The sequence below is a fragment of the Cnephaeus nilssonii genome, assembly GCF_951640355.1.
Source record: "Cnephaeus nilssonii genome assembly, chromosome: 3".
NCBI classification, from domain to species: Eukaryota; Metazoa; Chordata; class Mammalia; order Chiroptera; family Vespertilionidae; genus Cnephaeus; species Cnephaeus nilssonii.
The window spans coordinates 48,950,434-48,965,499 of NC_137074.1; the positions used below are offsets into that span (position 1 = coordinate 48,950,434).

The 15,066-nt window shown below is 37.1% G+C and overlaps 1 protein-coding gene across 3 annotated transcripts in view; it reads right to left on the reverse strand.

Annotated features, from left to right (window-relative positions):
- Positions 1–12,439: 12,439 nt before the first annotated feature.
- Positions 12,440–15,066, reverse strand: part of FGF12 (fibroblast growth factor 12) — a gene marked incomplete at its 5' end in the record, with an annotated part of 401,111 nt that continues 398,484 nt past the window's right edge. For all 3 annotated transcript variants that reach the window (XM_079767431.1, XM_079767430.1, XM_079767429.1), the window contains one exon: positions 12,440–12,801. In XM_079767431.1, coding sequence (XP_079623557.1) covers positions 12,683–12,801 — 119 coding nt within the window. In that variant the 3' untranslated portion in view covers positions 12,440–12,682. The remainder of the gene's footprint in view (positions 12,802–15,066) is intronic.

Sequence of the window (15,066 nt, forward strand, 5' to 3'; positions counted from 1 at the left end):
AGGGATGACAATTTTGTTTGCAGACGACAGGTGCTCTGAGTGAATGTGAGGAAAAAGCTAAAGAAATTTAATTCTGTCTTGGGGATTGATGGTCTGTTCGAAGTGGATAAATCAGACAGGTCACAGTGCTAAGAGACAGCTCACAGCCAGGATTTCACTGTCTGGGGAAAGTGAACTTCTTTCCAAGTAACAGAGAAACCTTTATTAGCACGTTCACTCTAAACAAAATGGCATTGTGTGCCAGGACAGCAGAGACAAGAAATAAAGCCAGTTTTCTGCAAAGATCCAGATACTTCACGGATGCCCTTCTTGACTTTGGGAACTACTGTTTCAAGACAGCAACCATACTTTATTGACCTCATCCAGATCCTAATATCTTGTGCAGAAATAAGCACCCATTTAATGGGGCTGTTTAAACAAATAACCCTCTGCACTCAGAAGTAATTGTCCTTGAATCAACTTTATGTAGACAAGAGTTTAATATAAGACAAAGTTCCTTATCAAGAAATCTCTGAATATACCATTACACCATCTCTAGATCAGGCAAGATGCCAGAGTACGACACAGACATTACATTGGCTTTGCATGTAATATCACTTGCTGTTAAACTGTCTAATCCTCCTCAGAAAGGGAGTTAAGGGAGTTTTCCACCCTAATCAACTTAATAAATAAATATTGTTTAAAAAAGAAAGGGAGTCTTCTATTCATAAACTTCACGATTATTGACTACTCACCAGTTGTGTGGAAATCCAGACTCATCCATTCTAAATAGTCACTTACTAAATATTAACAATGTTTTTGTAGGAGTTTATTTAGTAGAGTAGTTCTCAACTGCTACAGATGAGAATCATCTATCTTCACTCTGAACCAATTACATCACAATTTGAGGTTGGGAAGGGAAAGACCTGAGGTTAGGTGATTCTAATATGCAATCAGGATTAAGAACAACTGAACAGATCCTACAATAGTAAATGAATAGGTCCTTCTGTTTCCTTAAAGAAATGGAAAAGACCTGAAAATTAAATCACCGTATGCATTCTGATTGATGATTTCATCATGGCATTTTTCTCCTGGAGGACAGATACAAGCACTTGACCAGAATCTAGGTTTAGTTGTAGAGACAATGGATTGGGGAAGCAAGAAGAAGGGAGACCTAACCCCTCCAATTCCTGCATTGCGACCTAGGTTCAGATAACTACATACCTTGCACCAAAGAGGCACATGCACTTTCACTCAGAACAACCTGTCCCCTGCAAACATACAAATCCACAGACAACTATGTAGGCTGTATTCCTTCAGGCTACAGTCATTTGTTTTGAGCCAAGTCAGAAATATCTCTAGCATTTAAGATGGAGGGTTGGTCAGTGTCACCCTTGTCCATAATTCCATGCTAAGTTTATATGTGTGCCTAAAAGTGCTAGCACAGGCTATCTGATAATAGTGTAGGAGGGATTGTACTTCAGTGAGACTATCAAATAGGGGTATTAAGATGGCCATTCTCCTATTAAACCAGATATACTGAGCCAACAGAATTTATGCTAGCTTGTTCCAGGGTTATCTGCCCAAGGAAAATACTAAAAAAATTAGGGAAAAAAATAAACTAGGAGCTAAGTTAGTCAAACAAGTGGTGTGACAATTTGGAGATGCATTGAAGGAGCAAAACGATGAAACAAGGGATAAAAATGAAATTGACAGAGACAAGCCAAAGTATAGATTGGCTGAAGTATATTTCATGTATTAAATACTTCCTTTTAGTGTGTTCTCCTTGTGTAGGTCTTTTTATGCTTCTCTGAGTCAAGGACATATATATTTTTTTAAAACATGTTTTACTGCTTTTTAGAGACAGAGGAAGGGAGAGAGAAAGAGAAAAAAACATCAATGAGACATCAATTGACCGATTCCTGCATGTCCCACACTAGGGATCAAGCCTGCAACTCAGGCAAATGCCCTGACTGGGAATCAAACCATGACCTCCTGACTCATAGGTCGACACTCAACCACTGAGCAACACCAGCTTGAAAAAGACATATTATTAAAGACAACAAATAGCAATGAAGAGGCAGAGCTAATAGTCATGTGCCACATAACGGCACTTAGGTGAATGAAAGATTACATATACCAAGAGTGGTGGTCTATCTATATATATAAAAGGCTAATACACTAAGTGTCCCTCCAATAGTCTGACTGGTCAGTATGACTTGCACTGACCACAAGGGGGCAGATGCTCAACACAGGAGCTGCCGTGACATATGCCGGCCATTTACAAAGAAACAGCACTGCAGACCTGGCACTGACAAAGCAACACTTGGCTTCCCCCAAGTGGGACACAGGCTCCACCACCACCCCAGAGCAACAGTGCACCAAATCGCAGCCAATGCTGCCGAAACCCCATGGCACAAAATGTGGCCCACAGCCCACTGCCCAGCCCAGCCCAGAAATGGTTGCTGTGGGCACCGGGTAATGACATCACCTAGCAATGCCCGGCTTCCTCTCCCTAGTGACTAGCCTCCTTGGAATTTTTTTTTTTTAATATATTTTATTGATTTTTCACAGAGAGGAAGGGAGAGGGACAGAGAGCTAGAAACATCAATGAGAGAGAGACATCGACCAGCTGCCTCCTGCACACCCCCCACCGGGGGATATGCCCGCAACCAATGTACATGCCCTTGACCGGAATCGAACCCGGGACCCTCCAGTCTGCAGACCGACGCTCTATCCACTGAGCCAAACCGGTTTCGGCCCTTCTTGGAATTTCTTCAGCTCAGGAACATGACTTTCTTTCTTTCTTTTTTTAATATATTTTATTTATTTTTTACAGAGAGGAAGGGAGAGGGATAGAGAGTTAGAAACATCAATGAGAAAGAAACATCGATCAGTTGCCTCCTGCACACTCCCTACTGAGTATGTGCCCAAAATCAAGATACATGCCCTTGACCAGAATCGAACCTGGGACCCTTGAGTCCGCAGGCCAACACTCGATCCACTGAGCCAAACCAGTTAGGGCAAACATGACTTTCTTTATAGCCAGGTGCAAACATTGTACACTTTAACCCAGTGGTCGGCAAACTCATTAGTCAACAGAGCCAAATATCAACAGTACAACAATTGAAATTTCTTTTGAGAGCCAAATTTTTTAAACTTAAACTTCTTCTAATGCCACTTCTTCAAAATAGACTTGCCCAGGCCATGGTATTTTGTGGAAGAGCCACACTCAAGGGGCCAAAGAGCCGCAGGTGGCTCATGAGCTGCGGTTTGCTGACCACTGCTTTAACCAAATGTCTGTGAAGCGTCATCTCATTTGATCCTCACAGAAGTCCTGGAATAAGTAGATAGGAGACTTGGTAGAATCCTATTTTCTTTTCATTAGCTGGAAAATGGAGATTTAGAAAGTTTAGAAACTTGACCCAACTGAAAAGAAGTAAGAAGTGGTGTACCCTGAAAACGACTTCAGGTTTTCTCACTGCACAGAATATAGTCAAGCACTGTTGCAATTAAATATTTTACCCTTTGTTCTCCCTGCATGATCTACAATAATAATCTACTTCGTGTTGATATTTACTGCTGTGTTGCTGACAATTACCTGAAAGAGAAGTTGGGGTGCTTCCCTGGGCTGGAAAATGTTTAGCTAAATCAGAAAGCAGGTCTAATTAAGCAAGTTTATCTCTATGTATAAAACTTTCATGTGTGTTTCCAACTGTCATTGTTGATCATGAATTTTGTTGACACTTCTATTATAGAGAAAGGGTGAATAGTGATATTAAAATATTTCTTCTAATTAATTTCCTTTCAATGTGCACTAATTCGTGCACCAGGCCTCTAGTAAGATTATAATGGAGCTGAAAAAGTCCTATGGCCTAGTGAAATTGTAGCCTTCCTGAGATGTTAGTGCAATGTGTTACTGTTTTGTGCAGGTCTAGGTCTTTGGATAGTAAAGTCATCTGCTAAAAATGCCTGGGGCACTCACCTGGGCCCCATTGAGCCTCCCACAGACATCTCCCCTTTCTAAACCAATGTTAAACTCTTGTGGTTCTTATTATCATTTCAAGATGCCTTCAGCAATAACCATTAGAAAACTTTGAAGAAAAAATGCATTTATTATAGGCCCTGGAGCACACAAAGCACACCAGAGGGCACACAGTGGGGAAAGAGAGCTGAATGAGTCAGCTGGAGCCAACATAGGCCTGGAGTTCTGCTTTCATTGGGGTTCAGCTTGGAGGCCTAGGGTTTTCATTGGTGAGAATTAAAAAAAAAAGAAAAAAAGAGTGGGAATTTAAAATGTGGGAAGAGAAAATAAACAAATAACCCAAAAAGTCAGTTATTGAAATTAAGTTTTCCAAAACAGAGGGGCCTCAGAGGGGGCAGGTGGCTGACTCTATTTTGTCCTATGACTGGCACTGGGTTTATTCCAAATAGCCTCATTGTAGTGGATGTCTGTGCAGTCAAAGCTCTGTCAGGCACTTGCATTACAAAAAGGAATGCCAACTACCAAGGTGTAGGCTACAATTACTCAGCGTTTTCTGTGGTGAAGTTGCAGTGAACAAGCCTACTTTGCTCTGAGTCCTATAAAAGTAGAGCACATACAATTACAGTGGGCTATATACCACCTAGGTTTGTGTAAGTGCACTCTATAATGTTCACATAAAGACAAAATCGCCAATGACACACTTCTCTGAAGGTATCCTTGTCCTTAAACGGCAGATGACTGTATATGAATATGTATATGAGGGACATAGCACAGTAATTAAGTAATCAATATTATCTTTGAGATCAGCTTGTCAAAAGGGGTCAAAAATAACATAATACTGATAACATTTAAAATTCCCAAGAAAAATAATCGTGAAAGCTTTTGCTCAGAGAATGCATATTACTTTCAAATAAAAGCAACCCCCTCCACAAAAAACAAAGGAGGTCAGCAGAAAAACCAAAGGAATTTTATGAAAGGTCACCCAAGGGTTGGATGCCCACCCAGTTGTCACTCCTAGACAAAGGCAAGCAAAAAGCATTTTCAGGTCCTCAAAGCCTCAGAAATGTTACCAGTTTAGGAACTTTTGTGAATGTGCACCAGAACACTGTAAACTGACTCCGAGGAGCAAACTTTGAATAGGAATTTGAAGAGATCTGGAAATAATTACAGGCCAGGGAAAAAGTAGGGTTACAGTTATATGTGAAACACAGTTTATTCTTGTATTATTATTTATTAATTGTTGTATTATTTTCAGTAAACCTGCTTTTGCCCCCACTTGTATTGAAACAAGTAAGTAAGATTTAAAATAACAAGTCATTGAGAAACTAAATAATAATCCTAAGAAGTCTTATTCTTGTGTGTAAGGGATTGTTAGTTTAAATGAGCAGTAACTAGGAGAGGAGAGAAACTTTAATTAAAATGGAATAAAACCGTGTCTCTTATAAGAGCACATCTTTTCTAAGGATAAGACTTTACACCAGAATGATCACCTCCGAAACCTTGCCCCAGGTAAGTGATTGAGAAAAGAAAATGCATTGTGGTTAATTCCTGAAAACAGATTGATTGGGTCACACAAAAGTAGGTAGGATAACACAAAGTTAAGTAGAGGATTCATGATTAATCATTGAGTGGCAATTTGGTAATATATCTGGACATTTTTGAATATGTGTCTATTGAAGTTAGGTTTGTCAAACTTACTCAGTTTAGAATTATCATTATCTGCCTGTTGACACACCTTTGCCTTAGTTTGATTCATAGAGATGAAAAGGTGAAAAATAGAAATTAACTTGAATGTTAAAATTTATTTTAGATGAGGTTGTCAAAAAGTGGATGTAATTTTATATAACACTGTTATACATAATATCAAGAATGAGGAACTGTTTCAGACCAGGTAGATTATTTCAAAAATATCATGTTGTATTGTGCACTCCAAGTTATTAGAGTTTGAGTAAAATAAATAGAATAAAGAAACAAAATATTTAAAGTAACTGAAAATATTTCACATGAGCAGAAACTACTTGAAAAGAAGAGTGAGAAAGAATGACAGTGATCTGCAAATATCTGAGACTTCCTTGTAGTTGGAGAATTAAAGTGACATCAAAGAGCCCTAAGGGTGAAATTTAAAACAATGGTTAGATGCTACAGAACAAGTTACTTCATGTAAGTAAAAACATTATAAAACTAGTACTGCCCAGAAATGAAATAGGCTGCTTTGGGAGATTAGTATATTTAACAACACTCAAAATGTTCAAATGAATGCTATAATTTGTAGAGAAGACTCAATAATGGCATGCATTGCTGTCCCAGGTTTCAGAGGTCCCAAATAGCCCTCACATTTTGTAATTACCTAATGTGAGCAGGGATTTTATGGTTATGAAAATGTAGATATGATAAAAACTTCTGATTTAGAATAGCCAAAATGCGTCTTCTAGTCCTCTTCGTGATGGCCATCTATAAGCATTGGCCATACTAGATATATTGAGTTATTGTCCAATGGATCACTTTTGTTTAAAATTGCATCTGTTTATAGCTTCCTCAGTGACCCTCACAGTGCCTTTGGCATAGCAGGCATTTCATAATGCTAGGAGAATTGAATCCTCAATGCCTTTGTTAGTACCCCCTGGCCTATGAAAGTAGCTTTGAGTCATCAACATTTTCAAATTTCTCTGCCAGTTTTTTGACTATCTAATCAGCTGTGCTAGGAACTATATTCATTAATAGATTATGGAGATTTTCTGTTTTTCTTTGTTACTCATCATTAATTTTTATTTCCTTTTAATAAGTCACTCTGAATTTCATTCAAATATTCACTGCTTATCTATGCAGACCTATATCTTTGGAAAAATACTTCTCACCTATAAGTCTAAGTAAAGGCGCCAGATGACTAAAACCAGTCAACATATCTCAAATTCCTGGCCACAGTGGTTCATTCAGTTGTGGACTGAAGGCCCAATTTGGGAGGATTGAGGAGATGTTCTCTGGGGGATTATAAAAGAAAATAGATGTTATAAATATGTGGTGTTTGCAACTTGTAAAAGAATTCCTGGCTCCAAGAGAGAAGATATTATAAATGGATGTAGCAGAGCTGAGAGAACAATGGGCAAATTAAGTCTCAGCAACAATACTGTGAACCCCTATGAAGGCCATTTGTTTTGGGGATTCCGTTATGACACAACCAGAAGCATTCTAACCAATAACAAGGCTCAAACACATCCAGAGTGCATTGACTAAACTTGGAATAACTTTTCCTTTTTATTAATCTCAACTCAGTTTTTCCTCCCACCACCTCATCTGAATAATCTTTCCTTGTTTCATTCATAAGTATTTCCTAAGCAAGTCAATTTTTTGTGTCTCTATAACTTTTCTTCAACATATTTCCCCTACTTACTGTCTTTTATTACTCAGTAAAATCTAATATTTTTTCAATCCTTGTCTTCCCTCTAGGTGTCCTTGTTGCATAATCAGTCATATATAAAATCTAAGGACCCTGGCATGTTTGGCTCAGTGGATAAAGCATCTACCCACATAGCAAAAGGCCCAGGGTTCAATTCCAGACAAGGGCACATATCTCAGTTGTGGGAGGCAACTAATTGATGTTTCTCTCTCCCTGCCTCTCCCCCTCTCCTTCCACTCTCTCTAAAAATCAATGGAAAAATATCCTCGGGTGAGGATTAACAACAACAACAAAATCTTAGTAATATACCTATTGTAGCACGTTCTAGCATTACATTATTTATTTATATTTCTGCCTTTTTTGGATTTGGGGAGATTATAATTTAGTGTAAGATCCCTAAACTCAACTGAGTATGTAGTAAATTATGAGTAAATGAATGTGCTCTACTTTTTATCTTAAAAAAGAGAAGTATTAGGTTTACCACAGTAACTTCATATTTAGAAAGTAATTTTTACTTTTGACTACAGTGTTCAAAAATTTTTTACTTATTCCCCACCTATAAAGGCATTTTTGATTTTTTAATAAGGCACAGGACTTTTTCAGTGACATTATAGGATAAACACATTAAAAAAAGGAGAGACAATTCCCAAAGAAATTTAATGTAAAAAAAGTGCAAGTATTTTGTGTACATGCATGAGCATCTCAAGATTATAATTGCTTTTTACTTCAGGAAGGTTGGGATGTATAAACATTTTACAAATCTGATCTCAAAAAGCCATAATTTGAATAATCTGTGCTTTAATGCAAAAACAAAACATGAATTTGTTCAGTTTCTCATACAACATGTTTATTAAACATTTCAGTGTCAATAATTTCTTAAGACTGCAACATTGAACCTTGTAATGGAGCTAATACCGATTCTACTCATGGGAGTGTAGTTTGGACTTTTGAACAACTTTAAGTGAAATGAATGTCACTGTCTTTTTAGGTTGTGCTTGGAGCGAAGACAAAGAAGCATCAACTCATTCTTTCCAACTAATAAAACATCTAATGGTAAAATTTATGGCATTATTTTATGCTATTAGTATAATGTCAAATATATTTTTGCTTCTGTTTGATACCGAAAATCAACATGCCATCTCTGAACATTAACAATTTTCACTTATTTTAGATCTTACATATTGAATATTTAACTTGGGCTCCAGGAAAAAATCCTGAAAAAGTAAAGATCAGCACTTAGCATCATTTTCCTGCCCTCAAATGTAAATTTCAATTTGCTATGACTTATCATGGAATCTGTTTCAGGAAGTATAGGTTTATAATATAACTTTTTAGAAATAAAAAAATAATTGCCTCTGCATCAAAAAGGGGATTCAGATCATGAAGTTCTGAAGGAGCATGTGCTTTGACTATTGTTTCCACCTGTTTCTTCTTTTATTATAAAGTGGCAATTTATACTATCATTAGAAATATACATTTATATATAAAGTTTTACATTCAAATCTCTTTATTTTTGATCACCTATAACTAAATACCACAAATCAAATAAAAATTCTATATAATAAGTCCTTATTTCAGAAGCATATGTATATATACACATATATATTTGTAGAACAATCCACTGTTTTAAATGTGATTCTGATTTTTAAAAAACGCTATTTACAATCTCAGCTTTTTATGATATTACAATGAGCGGGGAATTTTTTTATGCTTGAATGTGTTTCACCTTGTGCAGATGAAATGAAGCAACTTCATGGAAACCTTTCTCAGAGCAAGGCCTGGTACATTAAGCCATAAAAGTGCAATAGTAGATTCGTTATTTCTGGATCTGTGATTAAAAAAAAATTACTATTTATGTAGTCATGCTTCTTCACCAAGAAATCAGTGGTCCTAAGTTAGGACCTTCAAACTTTTCAATACACGTTAAGCCATTCTTGATCCTTTGACCTTGTCTTAATACTCTCATCTCTTGCTAGAGGCACCACAACATCACCCATCTATATACAATACCTATATACAGCATTGTCATTGTCTCAACACAGTTCTTCTAAAAAGCTATCTGGGTTATAAGGAGGTCCATAAAGCTATCACAATGTGCATCAATTGGCAACTCTTTATTGGGCCAGGTCTTTGTGGCTAAAAATGTGCTATAAAATTCATATGTAAAATTCAAACCCAAACTATTACAGTGATCAAGAATAGGTTTGCTTGCTGTCCTCCAATTTCCAGAGACACAAAAGTCTCTGAATTAGCAAATGGAACTAAAGCACCATTTTGTTTCAAGACCTCAAACTGCTAGCTTAACAAGCAAGTTGGGTATATTGACCAGAAAACTATTTTGTGAGTCTCCAAAGTTTTGTCCTCATTTTTAAGCCCAGTGATTTTGAAACATGCTGTAATAAGGACTCTTGGGCTAAACATCTCTTAACATATAGGTACAGAGCCAATTACAAAGCTTTGCTAGAAGTCATATTTCTCCTGAGATTTAATTTTTTAAAAAGCTTACTTCACTTATAGGAGAAAAATTGAGGGATGAATTGAGACCCAGAAATTGGGATAATGAATATATCAAAGTAAATATTTTTTTTACTTGAATAAACCTGAAAATAAACTATTTAAACTGGCTCATATTTTTGGAAAAAAACAGATAATTATTTTACATTTGCTAATTTAAAAAAAACAAAAAACCTAAACTGTGAATACTGATGTTTTCTATGACGGGTTGTTGGTCCTCACAAAGGAAGCAGTAGTTAAGCAAATGCTCACCTGTGTTCTAAACCACAGTCAGGTTCATGTGATAATGTAATATGTTTCTGACTTATTCTCTGAACTTAACTGTAACTAAGACAAAGCTAACATCCAAAACATTTTACTGTGATGAACATTTACTTAAAAGATATAGAGGAAAAAATATACAGATGCTGGGGAGTTAGAACTCTGCTTCTTAAGTGCTGCCAGGAAGGAAACAAATGACTCTAGATGCCAAACAAGCAGCCACTGAAAACAGAGGGAAGAATTCTATTGGAGATTCATACCTCTATCTTATTTTTCATAATATTTAACTGGATTAAATGTATTCTGTCATGAAATCATCTGAGTAATTGATAACACTTTGTGAAAATGGTGTTACTGATGATTTTGTGGTGAGTGTATACATGCATGTGGCCATATCCCCACAAGTCATTTCATGCTAAATGAGCCTGTGACCCATTTTGTAGAAGCCTCTTTTTTATGTCTTTAAAGAAAATAAGGCTTTGTGCTTGGGATTGGTTTGGTCCTGAAAGTGACAGGTGCATTTATTATCAAGTTGAATCAAGAGTGACAAAGAAAAATACAACCAGGTTTTGTTTGGGGTTTTTTGTTGTTGTTGTTGTTGTTGTTGTTTTGTGTGTTTTTTGTGTGTGTGTGTGTGTGTTTTTAACAAGGGCATTCCTTTCAAACATTCCCTTTTTTCTTTAATTTCAATGTCTTTATTTGTTACTTTCCAAATATTTTGGTTAAATGAATATTTCTTGCAAATTTGTGCTCAAAATCCTTGCCTAGATACTTAACTTTCATTCTTAGCAATTGATTAGGCAAATTCTTCCTTTTTGTTTTCTGCTAATCTCCTGATAACATTAATAGAATACTTGGTGAAGTACAGGAACCACTATTGGAGAATAATGATTGTGTAGAGTGAGAGAAACTGTAGTGACCTTGAAAGAATACAGCAACCAATGGCAAGGTCATTGAAGTAAGGACCTAGAACATCTTCAAAGAGTACACATTTTAGGGAGTAATATTTGGAGCAATACATGCCGGACAGTAGAATTATAGGAGAAGTAACATGCTAAGTCTTCAATAATATCCATAAATCAGCATACATTTTTTAACATTCTGTTTTGTTTTATTTTAATTTGGATGTCTCTACACCATTCCTGATTTGTAGGACTAAGTATATCTAGTTTATCCAAGGCAATTGAATAATGTTAATTTCTTCCCTAATATTTTCTAATACTTTAGTTTTCCTAACTATGCATTTGCCTTACACTGAGGTGTTTGTTTTTTTTTACTACTTTAAGCTGCTCATACAAGCCTGTCTGTCGAAACCATAGCTGTCAATTCCATATTGTTTCTCTAAACCCCTGAAAAATTCAGTCTATTACAAGTACCCAAGGAAACACACTTATTGTCACCTAGACTTATAAACAAGGATATGTATCCATCTGCTTCATAAAATAGTAAGTTTGGAATTTCACAGCCATGTCTCCCAACATCATGGCAGAGTTTGGAAAATGCTGTATACATAAAACTCTGGTAAGTTACAAAGGCAGATATAATTTGCTTTGACCAATTTTCTAGTATGTATTTTCTTATGTAGAACTCCTCTTTCTTCTTTCCTGCTGCAATAGATGATAAAAATTCTCTCTAAGACAACTAGACATGCACCTATACTCTCAAAGTTGTCCACAAAGTAAAAAATCAGACCAAACAGTAAGAGCATGTAAATTGTACATCACTGCCCAGGCATGATAATAACAAATAATTCCAAAAATTTACTTCAGTCTTAGAAAAAAAATCTAAATTACAAAAAAAATGAGATTCTAGGTTAATATCTTTGATAAAAATATGGCATTTTCTTAAGAGAATCTGAAACTCTTTTTATTAGGGAATTCAATTTGTTAATACCATTAGATTGAACATAAGACTATCCTTTGTCTAAAACAATCTTAAATAATAACTTCAAAAATAAATTTTTAAATTTTTCTTGATGTTAAGTGATTCCTCATTATATATCTTCAAGACATTAAAAATCTATAAGTAAATGTTCAATATCATGGTTTAAAAACATCCTGAAAACAGGACGTAATAATGTGTTAATTTCAAATACCCAAAGAAAATACAAAATCAAAACAAAGCACTCATCATAGCATTACCCAGAGCTTAAGCTATTTAGGATATTACATCAATTTGTAAGTTCAATTCTACAAAGCCCTTTTCTTTAAGGTAATAACTTTATTTCATCTTTATTACAGTTATGTCTTCATTACAATTAGCCCTCTAGTAATAAGTGCACAATTTACTTTAATGTTTGTGGAGTCTTGATTTATTTTCCCCTTGCTTATATGTGTGCTAATCTTTGTGCATGTGCATTTTCTACCACACTGCAACAGGAAAGCTTTGGTTCAATTTTCCTGTCCTACACAAAGGAAGATTTTGGGAGCCACTAGGTCCTGCGTTGCCATTTTATTTTTCTCTCCTTGGGTGGGTTTATTGGAAGAAAATGGGTAAAGGAGAGGGGGAAAGGGAAGGGATGAGAAAGGGACAAAGGGAAGAGTTCTCAGCTATGTTGAATCTTGATTCACAACTTTGCCTCCATTCATGGTTGGTGTTCCAGAACTTTTCCTCGAACGCCCTTGTTTTTCTCCAATTTCATGTAGCGATGGCTCTCTGTACATACACACTGGAAAGCAAAATGGCAGTAATTGTTATAATTGTAAGCATCAATTTAACCTCTATAAACATCTCAAATTATAGTTTATTATTCACAATTCTCATCACGAGCTCTTCTCCCCACTGTATAAACAAGTTTTAACTGGGTAATATATTTAATGGATACACGTGATCCTCTTCCAGTTCTATCAGTACAACCTCTTAAGTCTTCTTGAACCGCAGATATATGAGTGGTTCCCGTTCCCTTATAGATAAGGCTTCAGCCCTTACTTCAGTCCCTACTAACCTACACTACAGGATTTTCATCTAGAGTTAGAGAAGACATTAAGGGTATAACATTTAAAGAATAGAAAACTATATTTTGTTACTTAGCCCTCAGTCTGCAATTTAGTTTGGGTAAGAAAAAAAATCCTTATATATAAGCTTCTAATCTTACCCCACTGTAAAAATAGGACACTGTTGTGGTAAATTGAAATAGTTATTGTCCTTTTTCAGAGTATCCTACATAAGAAATGATAATGGGAGAGAAGTCAGAAAAAAAGAAGAAGAAAAAAAATCCCCCCAATTTTCCCAAGTACTCCAGAATTCCTTCACCAAAGATAATGAGCACTATCCATGTCTTCTTAGCTATTCAGCAATAGGAAAAGTGATTATGCAACCATGTGATTTCAGTTCACATCTATATAAACTGTTCATTTTCTCCTCCATTGTTCTGACTGGCTCTGAAGCTCATTCATCTGTAAATTATCATGGCCGTTGCTAGATTATTGCACAGAAAGAACAGTGTTTTATGTCATACTTATTCTCATAAAATATGATCAGCATATTGAACACATTTAATAGGATTCATTATATTGTTGTGAGATAGATATGTGACTGTAGAAGAACATATGAAATATTTCACTTAAATATCTGGAGTTATTTTCATCCTTGACTTAGAAACAAACAGCTAAGTACCTCCACTTATTGAACCATCACTACAATGCCTAGCTAATCTGAATGGTATTTCTAATCAAATAACTTCTTCCCTTGGGCTTTGTCTTGGTATTTGAGAGAGTATGGCTGTGATTAAATAGATGTTGTGTGTGGATAAGAGGACCAATTTGGGAGCCACACTGCCTGGGGCCACATGATTACTCAGCCACTTTCCATATTTGTAAATTTAGGCACATTTTCCTTCTGAAAAATAGCATTTTTATTGTTGTTACTTGTGTTGTTGATAACAGCCATTCTAACAGGTGTGAGGTGGAAGGGCAGTGGATACAACTGGTGTATTTCATTTAGTTTTGATTTGTGTTTCCCTAATAGCTATCCATGTATCTGTTGGCTGTTTGTATGTCTTTTTGGGAGAGGTGTCTGTTTAGGTCCTCTGCCTATTTTTTAATTGGACTGTTTGTTTGATATTGAGTTTTATGAGTTCTTTATACATTTTGGATACTAAGCCTTTTTTGGATTGTTGTTTACACCTATCATCTCCCATTCAGTCAGCTGCCTTTTTGTTTCTTTTGCACTATCTATAACAGTGGTCGGCAAACCATGGCTCGCGATCCACATGTGACTCTTTGGCCCCTTGAGTGTGGCTCTTTCACAAAATACCACATACAGCATGCACATACAGTGAGATTGAAACTTCATGGCCCATGTACAGAACTCGGTTTTCGGCCTGGCCGAGTCTATTTTGAAGAAGTGGCGTTAGAATACTCAAGGGGCCAAAGAGCCACATGTGGCTTGTGAGCCGCGGTTTGCCGACCACTGATCTATAATAATAAAAGCCTAAGCGACCATTGCAACCAAATGGATGACCGAACAGGCTGCGTGGGGCAACTAGGCCAGCAGGAGGATTAGTGAGGGACAACCAAACGACTGAGCAGTAGGCTGCATGGGGCAACCAGGCCGGCAGGGGGGTCAGTGAGGGGCAACCAAACAACCGAGCAGCAGGCTAAGTGGGGCAACTAGGCCTGCAGGGGTAGTTGGCGGTGACCAGGCCAGCAGGGGTGACAGTGAGGGCCAATCAAACGACTGAGCAGCAGGCTGAGTGGGGCGACCAGGCCGGCAGGGGGGGTTAGTGAGGGGTGACCAAATGACCAAACAGCAGGCTGCGTGGGGCAACCAGGCCCACAGGAGGGACAGTTGGGTGCAACCAGGCCGCCGGGGGGTTGGGGGGTGGCAGTTGGTGGCAACCAGGCCAGCAGGGGGGCACTAAGGAGAGACCAGGCTGTGGGGGCAGTTAGGGGTGACCTAGCTGGTGGGGAGGGCAGTTGAGGGCAACCAGGCC